At 45.4% G+C, this 15,657-nt stretch overlaps 1 protein-coding gene across 3 annotated transcripts in view; it reads right to left on the bottom strand.

The window, feature by feature from the left end:
- AKAP8L (A-kinase anchoring protein 8 like) overlaps nucleotides 1-14,525 on the bottom strand; it is a 30,001-nt gene extending 15,476 nt beyond the window's left edge. For 2 of the 3 annotated variants that reach the window (XR_014296508.1, XM_082651119.1), the window contains exons 1-4: nucleotides 14,425-14,525; nucleotides 7,681-7,755; nucleotides 1,690-1,722; nucleotides 1,152-1,392 (exon numbers count right to left, since the gene is read on the bottom strand). Coding sequence is in view for 2 of the 3 variants with exons in the window: in XM_082651119.1 (XP_082507245.1) it covers nucleotides 1,152-1,392; nucleotides 1,690-1,722; nucleotides 7,681-7,755; nucleotides 14,425-14,437 (362 nt within the window). In the remaining variant the exon portion in view is untranslated. The remainder of the gene's footprint in view (nucleotides 1-1,151; nucleotides 1,393-1,689; nucleotides 1,723-7,680; nucleotides 7,756-14,424) is intronic. The other variant, XM_082651120.1, reaches the window with a different exon arrangement.
- Nucleotides 14,526-15,657: the final 1,132 nt, after the last annotated feature.

A 15,657-nucleotide genomic window follows, 5' to 3' on the forward strand; every position in this document is an offset into this window, starting at 1 on the left:
GCAGCATGAAAGAATAGGCCAGTGCTACCCAATTAATTGCCACTCCATCCCTCAACCCTGCTCTCCAGCTCCAGGTTGCCACAAAAAGGTACACAGGCAGCTGGCACCAGCAGCAATGTCAGCCCAACTGCACGGCCCCCCGCCCACCCCCTGCCTGCAATTTGGCAGCCTCAGCTCCAAGCACTATGACTGTCAGGCAGGGGATGTGCTGGGCATCCCCCAACACTTTTTGCTTGCTACAGAGCCCATGCAAGCAAAAGTCCCCTTGGTACCCTCTGCCCCCTAGTGGTCCTGGTGCCTCACTTGGCCCCATCAGTGCCTGGCCAGGCCCCTCCTTACTCTCTGCTCTCTCCCATTTGTCAGCTGGAGCCATTAGGCCACTCCACCCCAACCTGTGCCAGAAATACATGTGCCCTCCTCACTGAAACCTCTCACTAGGGCACAAGAACTTCTAGGCCAGCACCACTTCAGACAATGACAAATGCCCACAGCATGATGCTGTGGGGTAGGACAGATCTGAGTGGGAGGCCCAGCTCCACTATTTACTCCTGGGTGCCTGTGGGCAAGAGGTGTGACCTGCATGCGCTTCACTTTCCCCATTTGCAAAGTAAGGATGTCAACAGTTCCTCACGGGCACTTCTGAGGCTCAACAGGTACATGTTTATAAGGCACTGAAGGGTGGTCAGGACATGCCCACATCTTCCTTGTCCCTTATGTGGGATGCGCAGCTCACAGGGTTCATCCCACCCTTCACACCCAACCCAATCTGTCCTGCCCTGACAGAGCGCAGGATGTAAAGTATCTGAAGAATGTCAAATGGCTGTCTCCAGAGGGAAGAGCCATTTAACAATGCTCCTGAGAAGAGCCACTCGGAGGGTACAGTGAAGCCAGCCCAGTCTGGGCTTGTTCCTCTTTCTAAAAGCTGGAAGAGAGGCTCACCATCAGGCAGTTGGGGAGGGTGGAGGGAGGAGGGGACACAGGCCAAAGAAGGGAAGTGCACTGGACCCCAAGCAGTCTCTGGGAAGCCCCGACAGCAGAGCAAAGAAGGAGAAAGCAGACGTAAGAGGCAGTTCAGAAGAGGGAGACGCCAAGGGGCAATAGGCAGGAGGTGACCCTGCAGAGCCTCAGCACCTAGGCAGGTGTCCACTCACCTTTCTCCACCTGAGCCGTACACGCCTCCTTGTATCATGTCTGTCTCCAAATGCGGCACCATATCTAAGCGTTGGTTAATTCTGGACAAAACGGAATCAGCACTGGCACTACCCATGGCACTAGGGTTTGCATTTGTGTCAGAGCTAGGCATTTCCCAAGAGTTTGAAGTGGCCATACCATACCCATAGTTGGTGGTGTTATCCTGGCCATAGCCATAGCCATAACCATAGTTCTCGTAGCCTGCAATGAGGGAGACAGAAAGACAGACAAGATGGAGGGGGCGAGGAGAGACAGACAAACACGGAGACAAGGACACCTTCGGTCACAGAGACAAGACTGTATCTTAGCCACCTAAGGCTGGCTGGGCCCTAGTTCATACTAATAAGGCCTCCTGGGAAGGAGTAGCCAGCTCCAGGGCATCTGGGACCCCCAAAGGCGACCCCCACCCCAAAACCTTGGCTAAGCTGGGCAGTGGCAGAAAGACTCAACCAGTTCAATCCCAAGGGAGAGGAGAATGATCATGGGTATAATACTTGCCTCTGTTTGTCCCAGAGCTCCAAGTTCCATATCCTACAAAAAGTAAAAGAACAATTACACCTATAATTGCTTACAATACAGTAAGAGTTTAATTCAGGCACAAAGACAACGATTCCTAGAACCTGAGCGGTTACAGGAGACTGAACCTCCCCTAATTGAGAAGCCTTGAGCTTGAGAGCACTACATAAATGACCCAGGCCACCTGCTGCCCTGGTGCCTGACCTTTCGTGGTTCTGACCATCTGCTATTTAAGGAACCTCCCATTCCTAACACTCTCAGCTAAGGAATTTGGCTCCTATACGCCTTCCTTAAAGAGCCAGAATTGGGGGCTTCCCTGGTGGCGCAGTGGTTGAGAGTCCGCCTGCCGATGCAGGGGACACGGGTTCGTGCCCCGGTCCAGGAAGATCCCACATGCCGCGGAGCGGCTGGGCCCATGAGCCATGGCCGCTGAGCCTGCGCGTCCGGAGCCTGTGCTCCGCGACGGGAGAGGCCACAACAGTGAGAGGCCCGCGTACCACAAAAAAAAAAAAAAAAAAAAGCCAGTATTGGAAGATTACTCTTGCCCCTGGCTAAGCACCAATCAGAGGAGGAGGAGAGCAGTTTCCAGTGCCTTACACCGACACTGTGCTGTACAAGAAGCTCAGCACAGAGCTCATAGCCACTCTGAAATCGTGTCAATCAAATCACCCGACAAAGCCATATGGAGCAGAGAAACTGACTGCTCTAGTCCCTTAAATGTCTGTCTTAACAGGGAGAACCACCAAACACTTGAATTGTGAGTGTGCTGTGCTGGAACACATAAGCAGAGGGGGACAAAACACCACTCCCAGCTTGAGAAAAGCTGTTGAGAAAACAATCTGGATTATAAACTAAATATGCTTTGGATTTTATTACAGCATGTAAGAAAAATTCATTCCTTCAGAAACATAAAGCCACTGAAAACTGACAAAGTGCAAAGCCAAGAGGGACCTCTGAGTCAAGCAGACATGTTTCTTTCCCAAGGGAGTCCATTAGAACAGGTGACTGCTTTTCCAGTGCCTTGGGTGAGACCTCAGAGTTACCTGCTACTCCACACTGTCTACCCTGCAGACAGACAGGTCAGGCTCATCCCAGGGCAGGGGACCAAGCTCAGTGAGACGGCAGTGTGATGAACAACAGAATCCAGCCACAGGAAAGCAATACTGCATACACTGAGAAGATGAATCAGAATGAAGGGGGGTGGGGGCAGGCTGAGATCCTACACTCAGGCTCCTCCTCAATCCACTGCACAAACGAATGGGGAGACACTGGAAACCAGCAAGGAACTTTAGACGAACACTACTTTAATGAACCGTGGGCATGCTAGAGCTCACAAAGCAAAAATCCTCTTCAGCTGGGGAAACCAAAGCAAGGGCTTCTCATTCGTTTGTTTATTCAAGAATTATCATGCTCAGAGGACACAGAACAGAGGCTGGCAGTCCTGGGCACTCCTCAGGCCCAGAGCACTGTGTGCTAAAGGAGACACTAAGTAATTAGAGCAGCAAGGGACAGCAGCTGGACATCATGTAAGGAGTGAGTGGTGAAAGAGGCGTTCTTACAGGCAGAAGAGAGGCTGGCAGAGCCATACAAGGAATAATGCACTTAGTCCCAGCAGCTAACAAGAGCCTGGCCACATGGCTGTTTGCACCCAGGACAGTGGACACTAGCTATTCAAAAAGAGACAGGACTGGGAGGCAAATGCAGACCCATCAGGGTTATGCTTGTGAGGCCAGAATAGGATGTCCCTGCCCCACCCCAGGCTTCTGCTACTGAGGACTTGCCAGAACGAGCAAAGAAGCACAAGGAGAGGAAGCAGGAGTGAGCATTAACGCTAAACACAAGGACAGGTTGGTGGCTCCTATGACAGGGGCAGGCAAGCACTCCCTATGTGCTACTTGCTATGCCCAGAGCAACCTAGACTCCCTGATGGGCTCCCCAACCAGGTCCCTTTTTTGGGGGGGGGGCGGAAATCTTTGTCTACACTATGTTCTTTGGCGACTCCCTGAGACCTGACCCTTGCAGAAGAACATCGGAACTAACTTCCATCCACAGAGATGAGACCAGAGTTGACAAAAGAGAATTTTAAGAATATAATTTATTTTAAAAAGGAAACAACAAAAAAAGAGAGAGTAAAGAAAAGGAGACAGTCGTAGTAAACAAAAAAGAGCAAAAGTAGAAAACAATGTAGGGACTTCCCTGGTGGCGCAGTGGTTAAGAATCCGCCTGCCAGATGGACCTACAGTCTGTCATACAGAGTGAAGTAAGTCAGAAAGAGAAAAACAAATACCATATGTTAACACATATATATGGAATCTAAGGAAAAAAAAAAGGTCATGAAGAACCTAGGGGCAAGACGGGAATAAAGACACAGACCTACTAGAGAATGGACTTGAGGATATGGGGAGGGGGAAGGGTAAGCTGTGACAAAGTGAGACAGTGGCATGGATATATATACACTACCAAACGTAAAATAGATAGCTAGTGGGAAGCAGCTGCATAGCACAAGGAGATCAGCTCGGTGCTTTGTGACCACCTAGAGGGGTGGGATAGGGAGGGTGGGAGGGAGGGAGACGCAAGAGGGAAGAGATATGGGAACATATGTATATATATAATTGATTCACTTTGTTATAAAGCAGAAACTAACACACCATTGTAAAGCAATTATACTCCAATAAAGATATTAAAAACAAGAAAAAAAAGAATCCGCCTGCCAATGCAGGGGACACAGTTCGATCGTTGGTCTGGGAAGATCCCACATGCTGCGGAGCAACTAAGCCCGTGCACCACAACTACTGAGCCCACACACCTAGAGCCCACGCTCCACACAAGAGAAGCCACTGCAATGAGAAGCCTGTGCACCGCAACTAGAGAAAGCCTGTGCGCAGCAATGAAGACCCAACACAACCAAAAATAAATAAATTAAAAATAAAAAAAGAACACAATGTAAACATTCAACTTTAAGGTAATAGTTAATCAGAACAGATTATAGCCAACCTACTCAGTGAGATCACATAGGCATCAAAAAAGAATCTAAGCCTTATGCTGCACAAGGAAATGCTTCTAACAGTAAGCAAAACAAAACCGTAGACACAATTCTAGCCACCTGCAAGTTATTCAACTACCTAAAGTAACTATGCTGACAAAAGTTAAATATAAAATGGTGGGATCTTGGTTGACTGTTTTTCAAAATGTTACTTAAATGCTATTATATTATTCTTGCAATCTGATCCAGAAGGAAAAGTAAAAATATACCTATTGCTTCACAATGTGATTGTCTATGTAAAACTACTCCAAAAAATCTACAAAAAAGAGTTACTAGTGAATAAGTAAGCTAAGCAAGGTTTATTACAAGGTCAATATACAAAAATCAACTCTTTACATACCAGCAATGAACAACTGGAAACTGAATTTTTGAAAACTATCATATACCACAGCACTAAAGACATGAAATACTTAGCTGCAAATCTAACAAAATGTGTGCAAGATCTGTGTGTAAAAATCTACACCACTGGGGCTTCCCTAGTGGCGTAGTGGTTGAGAATCTGCCTGCCAGTGAAGGGGACACGGGTTCGAGAACTGGTCTGGGAAGATCCCATATGCCACGGGGCAACTGGGCCCGTGAGCCACAACTACTGAGCCTGCGCGTCTGGAGCCTGTGCTCCGCAACAAGAGAGGCCGTGACAGTGAGAGGCCCGCGCACCGCGATGAAGAGTGGCCCCCGCTCGCTGCAACTAGAGAAAGCCCTCACACAGAAACAAAGACCCAACACAGCCAAAAATAAATAAATAAAAATAAATAAATTTATATAAAAAAAAGAATGTACAGCTTCTCTTTAATTCCTAAATGAAGTGACCATATCACTTAAAAAAAAAAACAAACAAAAAAACTACACCACCAATGAAAGAAATCAAAGACCTGAACAAATGAAGTGGCATACCGTGTTCATGTACTGGAAGGCTTAATACTGTTAAGATTTCAATTCTCCCAAACTAATCTATAGATTCAAGACCATTCAACTCAAAATCTCAGCAGGAATTTTAATAGAAATTGACAAACTGATTCTAAAATTTATATGCAAAAACAAAGGAACTATAATATCCAAGTCAATTTTGGAAAAAGAACAAACCCAGAGGATTCACATTTACAAATTTCAAGACTTACTATAGTGATCAAGACAGCAAGGTACTATAGGAAATTCAGACTCAAAGATCAATGGAACTGAATTAGAGGCCAGATACAGACCCACACGTATATGTTCAATTAATTTTCAACAAAGGTAAAAAAGAATCTTGACCTATACTGCACACTTGGTAGAAATATTAACTCAAGTGGATCACAAAATAAAAGTAAAACCTAGGACTATGAAACACCTAAAAGAAAACTTAGGAGAAAATCTTTGTGGCCTTGGGCTAAGCATAAATTTCATAGATACACCACCAGAAATCACGATTTATTAAAGGAAAAATTGGGACTTCCCTGGCGGTCCAGTGGTTAACACCCTGCGCTGCCAATGCAGGGGGCACAGGTTTAATCCCTGGTCCGGGAACTAAGATCCCACATGCCGCGTGGTGCGGCCAAAAGACTTAAACAAACAAACAAAAACAAAGAAAAGACTGATGAATTGGACTTCATCAAAATGAAGAATTTGTATTCTTCCAAAGACACTATCAAGAGAATAAATAGATAAACTCCAGTCTGGGAGAAAATATTTGCAAATGGCACATCTGATAAAATGCTCTGTACCCAGAATATATAAACCCGAGGAAAATAATTCAAAAATGTTGTGTGATGTGGGACTATGTCTGATTCAAAGGGTTGAGGCAGGGAGGGCAGGACAGAGAAGCCATGCAAACCAAGTTTCTCCTCATTTATGAACTCCTTGATACCTCCTTACTCATTTTCAGAACATTTTTTTTAAGTATTTTTAAAAATTAATTAATTTATTTATTTTTGGCTGCATTAGGGGTCTTCGTTACTGCAAGCAGGCTTTCTCTAGTTGTGGCGCACGGGCTTAGCTGCTCCGTGACACGTGGGATCTTCCCGGACCAGGGCACGAAACCTGTGTCCCCTGCATTGGCAGGCGGATTCTTAACCACTGCGCCACCAGGGAAGCCCAATTTTCAGAACATTTTAAGTCTCCCCCGCCCCCGCCCCGAGACTATCTGCTAATTCTTCAGGGAGCTTACTTATGTCCACTTAATCAGTGACTCCTGAGGGAATGTGACTGTGTAGGCTTAGTCTTTCCCTAGACATTGGCAGTAAAACCAATAACCCATCTCAGTAACCAAGGCAAAATCCTTTAAAGAGGGCTCCTTCTTGACAGACAACTAGGGTCACAGATCACAGAAGGACAGCTTTACTGGCAGTTCTGGGCTGCTGAAGGACACCAACAGACCATCTATGGATTCTGTCACGTGGCTACTTCTGAATTAGAGATTTAGTGTGTCTGTCCAGAGTTGAGAAATCAATGAGAAACCTTCTCTCAAACCTGTGTGTGAGGAGCCTGCTGGCCTGACTGTGACTCTAAAGGCCTGCTAGATTCAGACAGGCAGCCTCTCCCACACTGCTGTCTCATGCACTACCCTGGGGCTAAGTTAATGGCTTGGTTTCTGCTCAGACCAATCCTTTGGACTTTGATTGGCCATTCTCCTTCCCAGACCCTCAAGGGGATTTTCTGAAGCCAGATCTTTGTCACAGACCACAGGTACTTCTAAGAAAATGTCAAAGAGTCAAAGGAACAAATCTTTTACAGCCCCAAGAACTCCAGCTTGCTCAATAACAGACATCTTTCCCATAATTCCCCAAAGGGAAGCACTGGCTATTCTAAGAGCCCACCATACCATTTCACACAAGTTTGCCTTTGGAAAAGACAGTGTGACAGCAAAGTTAAAGGCAACTAATAAACACCAAATTGCTCTGCCACTAGAAGAAGGCAGAGCATGCACCCTCCAATTCCCAGGGGCCCACACTTACCATAATCACAGGTGGGTTGAGCAGTTGTGTCTGAGTATGTAGAATGCAATGTGGTTTCAGATCCCTGGACAAAGCCTAAACAGAGGTACAGTGTGGTTAATTTTCCCAAACAAGTTGCATGAAAATGATCTAAGACTACCTTTCAGTGGAGACTGGCTGGCAGACCCTCCCGTCACTGGAAAGCCACCAAAACCTCTAGCTTCTGAACGCTTTAATTACACCTCCAGAACATATTAACCAATGGAAAGGCAGGCTATGTTTAACTTGCTATGCCAGAAGAATTGCATAAACACTTTTAAACCTTCAAACTAGTATCCTGTTTTGATAAATGGGTACCCAAATTATTCAGTTGAATGAGGAAAATATTTATATCAAATCACTGAAAGGTGAGCTCCAATTCAAAAAACAATGGGGGGTCAGTTTTGAACAATGTTAAGGTAAATAATACCTCTTCCATTCCCCCAAATCTGAAGCCGAAACGGCTTTGTATTTTTCAGTTTTCCAATAAAAAAATGTGTGTATTACAATTACCTCTCAAAGGTAATTGTAATTTCAATTGCATTGGGGTTAGCATGTTGACATGGAATAAGTATTATAGATTATACATATAATTTCTTATCTTCTCAACTCTCATACTATTTCTCAATTTAAAATGAATTAGTACCAGGTAAGGAAAATCTGAACCTCTACCAGAAACTACTGCTCTCAAATGCTGATTATAACAGATTATGATGAATCCTGACACTATCTTTAAAACTACACGTTTAAAACATTTTTTAAATGATTTACACTTAGCACTGAAATTATGACAGACACCATAAGGGGCAATATTTGCCTGTTCCCATCAGCACCAACTCATGACCTAAAAATTAAAGCCAGAACCTCCAGTAGCTTATTTACAACAAAAGCACACACAAAGTACCTTTCCCTGGGTAGGCGTTCACATATTTGTTGACACTCTTCCATGTTCATTTCTTTTCTTTTCTTTTTTCTTTTTTGGTATAATACTGAATGTTTATTCAAAACTAGTATATAAAACATTTACAAATAGTCCTGTGGAGGACTCACAAATATTTTAAGTTTAGGATGTGGATTTAACATTCACAGTGCATAAGGCAAAAGGTGTATCAACTATGTATCTTCAACTTAATGTGAAAGAGAATTTTACTTTAGCAAATACTTTCTTTACATTGAGGAAAATGTCCTTAAACATATCTTCTTTAATTTTAGTATACGCAGAGTAGGGGAAAAACAAGGTCTTTCTATACAGGTCTTTTTACAGGTCTCAAGAATTAAATAAAATTGACTCCACAGATCATGGTTAAGAAACACATGGTAAAGAATGGTTTCAAAATACTTATATTTTTGTTTTCAATTAAATAAATTCCCCCAAATTGATTTTCTTTAACAACAAATAGTCTTTATTCCACTTGATAACATTTTTCATGTTAAGCAACATTATATGCTTGTCCTCTTTAAACATTTAAAACAATTAGGACAGGGCTTCCCTGGTGGCGCAGTGGTTGAGAGTCCGCCTGCTGATGCAGGGGACACGGGTTCGTGCCCCGGTCCGGGAAGATCCCACATGCCGCAGAGCGGCTGGGCCCGTGAGCCATGGCCATGGCTGCTAAGCCTGCGCGTCCTAAGCCTTCGCGTCCGGAGCCTGTGCTCCGCAACGGGAGAGGCCACAACCGTGAGAGGCCCGCAAACCTCAAAAACAAAAAAAACACAAACAGAAAAAACAATTAGGACATAGAGGCATTATCTAAAGTTTCAAACTGATAGAGAAGTCAGTTTACACACCTTCATCTTATGATTAGTGAATAAAACAAGGTACATTCTTCTGTGAATGTAATGAGAAAAAGTACTCTTACAGCAATAAAGTAGCCCTCCCTCATTACCATTACTTTAATTCCACCACACAGAAGGCAAAGAAAACAATTCCAATACTTCAATATCTGCTAAGGATGATATATGGTCCTTGGAGTTTATGTATGTGTGGACACCCCCCCACACATACATCTATGTAAATATATATATATATCTGTATGTATTTAATCAATACAACTGGAAAGATCACATACAACCATGAAAAAATACAATAAAAGCAATAAATGAAAAACACTAAGTGAATAAAAGTTAACATAAGCCATAGGAGATTTCAGAAAAGGGACAGTCCCATGGATAAGAGATTAAGACTTCAAGGTGAAAGTGAGATTTGTTCTGAACCCTAAAGGACAACTGTAACTGTGAAAACCTGGGAGATGAAGGTAGGATATTCCAGCATCAGAACTGTGAATTAAGATTTTTAAAGACGCATGCTCACTAAAGCATTTCAGTAAAACAAAAATGGGAGACCACAGTGGAAGGGGGAAAAGAGCAATCTATGGAGGAGACCTCATATGCCTTTAAATTTGAACTCGATTCTGGAATTACCAATGAACGATTAATGGAATTTTAAACAAAGAAGTGATATGATCAAAGCAGCCCCTTCAGGTCAAAAGGCGGGTATGCAGGCAATACTGGACAAGGAAGAGGCTGAAGGCAGTAAGTCATAATCAAAATGGTTTGGGAGAAAGTGAGTGGGGAGGGGAAGGGAGGTCCAAGAGGGAGGGGATGTGTGTATGCGCATGGCTGATTCACTTCACAGTGCAGCAGAAACCAACACATCATGTTCATTTCTTAAGACAGAAGCAACAAAGATGACAGCCAACAACTTAACAAGTGTTTCCCCTGCAGGGTGCTAAGAGCTTTATCTGCATTATTTCATTTCATCCTCACCACAGCCAACAAAAGGAACAGGGCCAAGACCCTTACCCTGCAATTCCAAAAAGGACTCAAAACCAAACCCTGCAATTCCAAAAAGGTCTGAAAACCAAGTGTTCTCCTCAAATGTGGTGTCAACACTCATTTTGGGGCAAAACTGACCTGTGAGGATATTTTTTATCTTTCTTCATTTAATTACAAGGTGCTGCCCCAGACCCCAGTGCAGGTGCTGTGGAATGTCCTCTCAAGCTAGAATTCCAAAACACACCCAGCTCCAAGGGTTTCAAATAAGGATCAGTGGACCCACACTTTATCTTTACTTCCCAGAGGAGAGAAGTGAGACTGGGCATTGGGGAATGAGAGAGCCAGTGAGAGAAGTATACAAATCCAACATTTTTTACCTTCCCTAATTAAAGAGGGCACACTGGAATAGATTCCCTCCAGGGACCCAAGACCTTCCTGAGATACTTAAATCTTAACCCTTGATAATCAATAACTGTACACAAGAAACACTGAAAGCATTCTAAAGATGGTTGACCTGTGGGGAAGGCTCACAGGGTAAAAAGTACTTTACACGGGGCTTTTCCACCGTTTGCTCAACTAGCTTCTGGAAACTCGTCTGTTCAGCAATACTGCCACTGGCAAAATGGCTCCAGACTTTAGGTAATGTGGTTGGTATGTACTGCAGCTGCAACTGGAACCTACCACAAGCTAACAGAAATACATACTGGAACCCAGTACATGAAAGTCATGGAGCAAAAGATCTATGTAAATTCAGGGGAGAGGGGGCCTGATTCTCCCCGGGGAGAAAGGAAAGACAATCCATCAAACCTTCAGAGCTCAACGGCAAACTGCTCTAGTCCTGTCCTCCCCACATTAATATTCTTTTCCACAATACTGTCTCCAGGGCAGGACCTTCCTTAGCCAGTTATGCTCCAATTATGAACAAATTCTTGTCTGGCTGTGATATCGTTCTCTTCTTAGTTCAATTTACCAGCTTGATAAACTCCGAGTAAAAAAAATACAATAAGCTCTGAGTGAAAAAATAAAATAAGCAAGTTTTTGGTCATATAAAGTGAAAGGTCAGACCATGGATTTATAACTCTGTATCATAGCCCCTCCCTCTTGGCCAGCCTCTCTGACATCTTTTTTGCTCAAAAATACACAAAGCTTCTCAGTTTTATTCTTTTCCTTCTTTTTTTAGAAGGGGATTCTTTGAAGAAATGATATTAAGTGACAAAAATTAGAGGACAATTGGAACTGGGTTAGGTTGCCCCCAACCTTTACCATCTGGTGATAACCAGCCTCCAAGTTGGCCTCCAATGATTCTTGCCTCCAGACATTATGTTGTCTCTTCCCAAACTAATAGAGATAGCCAGTGTAACCAAAAAGGTATTGCAAAAATGACTGAGTGTGACTTCTGAGACTTCCACCTTGCTCTCTCTTAGATCATTCACTCTGGGGGAAATTAGCCAGCACAGAGTGAGTACCCTCTAGTAAGCCTGTGGAGAGGTCCAGATGGTATAGGAACCAACAGCCAGCACCAACCTGTCAGCCACATGAGTTTGAGTCACCTTCAGCCTGAGTCAAGCCTTCAGATGATTACAGTCCCAGCTAACATCCAAAATGTAACCTCATGAGAAATCCCAAGCCAGAACCATCCAGCTAAACCACCTGTGCATTCCTAACACACAGAAAATATGTGAGATAATAAATGTTCCTATAAAAAGATTAGTAGCATTTCAGACCTTTGTTTGAAGACCTGATTCTGAATTTTTGTCCTGTTTTTCCACTGCTCCAATCTCCCCCCCTCAGTGCTGGAGATGGAACATTCTTTCTCAAGTACACATAAAGAAACTAGGTTCAAAAAATGGACAAGTTATCAAAAAGATAAATTAGTTTAATCACCTTCTATGCTTACTAATAATGGTAACATTTGTTTCAAGGCCTCCAGAAGTTCTCCTTACAGGCAAACAGTTGTCTGAAATGTGACATAAAATGCCTCTGACTTTATTTATTTTTTGGCTGCACCGAACAGCATGTAGGGTCTTAGTTCCCTAACCAGGGATTGAACCCGTGTCCCCTGCAGTGCAAGCGTGGAGTCTTAATCACTGGACCACAGGGAAGTCCCTATATGCCTCTGACTTCGGTGGTCTGCTTCTTAAAAGGGAAAGACTCACATTATAAAGCTACTGTGGTTTTCAGTTGATCAAAATCAAGGAAAAACTAATCATTACCTCATTACCTTGGCTACCTCAGTGCCCACTCAAACCCAGAATTACAGCCTATAAGATGTGGAGTTGAAATTCAGAATTGGCCATTTGTGACCTCTCTAAACTCAGCTTCCTCGTCTATAAAAAAACAAATGGTCCATTATTAAGCTACCCCACAGCCCCCCACCATTTATCCCTGGTTTCTTCAGCAATCCTGCCCCTGATAACCACAGAACTGTCTTCCAGTTCTCAGTAAGATTTGGTGAAAAGGATCACATCTCAATTCCAGATATGTCAGCAACAACCCTACTGACTTTCCTCCTGAACCAGGAAGGGTACACAAAGGCTAGGGCAGGATTGCTCAACCTCGGCACTACTGATGTTTGGGGCCAGATAATTCTTTCCAGTGGGGCCATCCTGTGTACTGTAGGATGTTTAGCAGCATTCCTGGTCTCTATCCACTAGATGCACTAGTAGCACTCCCACCCCAAGAAGTGAAAACCAAAAATGTCTCCAAACATTGCCAGTGTCCCCTGGAGGGCAAAATTGCCCCCGGTTGAGAACCACTGGGCTAAGGGATGGTTGCTTTAAAAACTGGAGTTCTTGCCAAGCTCCTGACCTGGAGGGCTAACACTACCTTCTTGTCTAGGCCAATATAAAGCAGCCTATAGAGCAGCCCCAGAGGCTCAGGTTCCATTCTCAGTCCTAAAAACATTCCAAGTAGAATGCTGGTTGCCCAACAACCACACATGCTCACGCCTGTAATACCTGCATTACAAGGGAGGCTCTTGGCTGAGAAGCCTCATCAGCTATTCCCAAGGCAAACCCAGGCAGCCTCTGAATTCATCCAGGGATGATCTGAAATCACCCAAGCATATCCTATGGCCCCTTCTCTAATCTCATCATCCCCCCTTCTCCCCTTAGCTCAAGTCCCACTGATCGCCTTGGCTGATCTTTAACAAGTCAGGCAGCTCCTGCCACTGCGTCTTTATGTCGAAGGCCCCCTGATATCCTTTACTCCCTCATTCCATTCAGGTCTCTGCTCAAATGTCACCTCTTCAGAGGTCCCCAACCACCCCATGTTATACAGCGACCCCCTCAAGGTACTGACCAGCCCACGATATATACTATGTTTGTAACCCCGACACGATGAATTTGACAGGTGTGGAATGAGTTAACGCGGAAGCTAGCCATTCCCCACAAGGCTCAGGCTCAGTCCCTAAGGACGCGAGATTCCCATTCAGCCCAAAGCCTTCATATATTGATTTACTCATCCCCCCGCCGGGCCTGGCGCCTCTCCCAGCCTGAGGCAGATAAAAGCGGGGGATGATGCGGGCAGCTGCGGCATCTGCACGGAAACTGCGCGGGAAACAGTATGGCAATGGCGACTGCAGCCGAGTCAGCAGACTGACCTGAAGGGCCGAGGCCTGAGAAAGGGCGACCTGAGGCGTCGAGGACCCAGGGGGCTGGGCCAGGAACGGAAGAGACATCTCAGGCGCCGAGGCCAAGGCCCACGGACACAGACGACAGAAGCCAAGACTTCTGGCGGCCGGGAGCCGGGATCCAAGGTTGCCAACACAGAGAACTAAGATGCCTAGACGTGAGGGGCGCGAAACTGAGGCGACGGGCCTGCGGCGCCATTTTGTGACCGCAGAGAGGGCAGTGTCCAAGCCCCGGGGGAGGCACGGACGAGCCCGGCGCGGCTCTGGCACATCCCTGTCCCTCCCCTCCCGGACCCGACCCCACACCACCCTGCCGGGCCCACCTGTGTAGCTCATGGCAGTAGCGATGCTGCACCCGAAGACTCAGGCAGCTGCTCCACGCGTCAGAGGCCGCGAAAGCGGCGACAATCCCCCGGCCTCTTTCTACACACAACTGAGCCCCGCCTCCCGACCGCATTGGCTCGCTCCGGACCTTGCTTCACGCCTATTGGATAGCCCCGCTGTCCATCTCGAAATGTCCTTATGCCAGTGGCTGAAGGTGGTGCCAATTTCGTGAGAGCCCCACCCTATTCCCGCCTCCGTTATCCCGGGACCACGGTGATTGGCTCAGAGGAGACGGCCTGGAGGTGGAATCCTGTGGAGTTCGAAGGGGCGGAGCTGTGCACTACGGAAAGACCTGAGGCCCAAGCGCAGTCAGGCTGGAGACGGGCCTGTGCCCTGGAGGCCGGCAGGCGGGAGCCGGATCTAACAGCGCAGGGCACACCTCCAATCCCGGATCTGCCATGGGGGTGCTGTGCCAACCTATGCTCTTTCCTAACTTCTCTGGCCTTGAGCTCGAAAACGAATACGGGAAAACCACGTTGGAGTGAAAATTACAACTAAGCGCCAAACAAGATACTGGGCACACGTTCAAATACGTGAGATAATGTATGCAAATAATTCAGTCCGGTGCCGGGTGCTCTAAAGAAATGTTACATTTTGTTATCCACCGTTTCATAATGATAACAAGTATATAGCATGTTTATATTATATACTTAATAACTATATTTGTATGATCATTTCAAATGCCCCCTCATATCTGTGAGGAAATTTTTTAAAACTCCCGCTTAAAAGATAAGAAAACTGAGGCTTGGAATTCATGAACTTGCTCAGGGTCCTTGACACTTAAAGTGTCAAAGCTGGAACTACCCCTCTAAACCCCTCTCGGTTTCTTCTGGACTTCAGAGATCCTGCATTAAGTAGCCCAGCCAGGCTCCAGCTCTCTCCTCAGCACCCTCACTGGGATGTGTGGAATACACTGTCAGAGACATTTCATAACTTCTAAGAGATGACTTGACAGAGCTACAGACACTGAAAATCATACTCAATCGTGCTTGTGAAAATTCAAGTTGTACGACTTTTACATTTTTTCTTGTTTTACTTATACTGCTACTGGGACTTCCCTGGTGGTCCAGTGGTTACAACTCCGTGCTCCCAATGCAGAGAGCACGGGTTCGATCCCTGGTCAGGGAACTAAGTTCCCGCATCCTAAGATCCTGCATGCCGCACCACATGGC

This window comes from Grampus griseus, assembly GCF_964374135.1.
Source record: "Grampus griseus genome assembly, chromosome: 3".
NCBI lineage: Eukaryota > Metazoa > Chordata > Mammalia > Artiodactyla > Delphinidae > Grampus > Grampus griseus.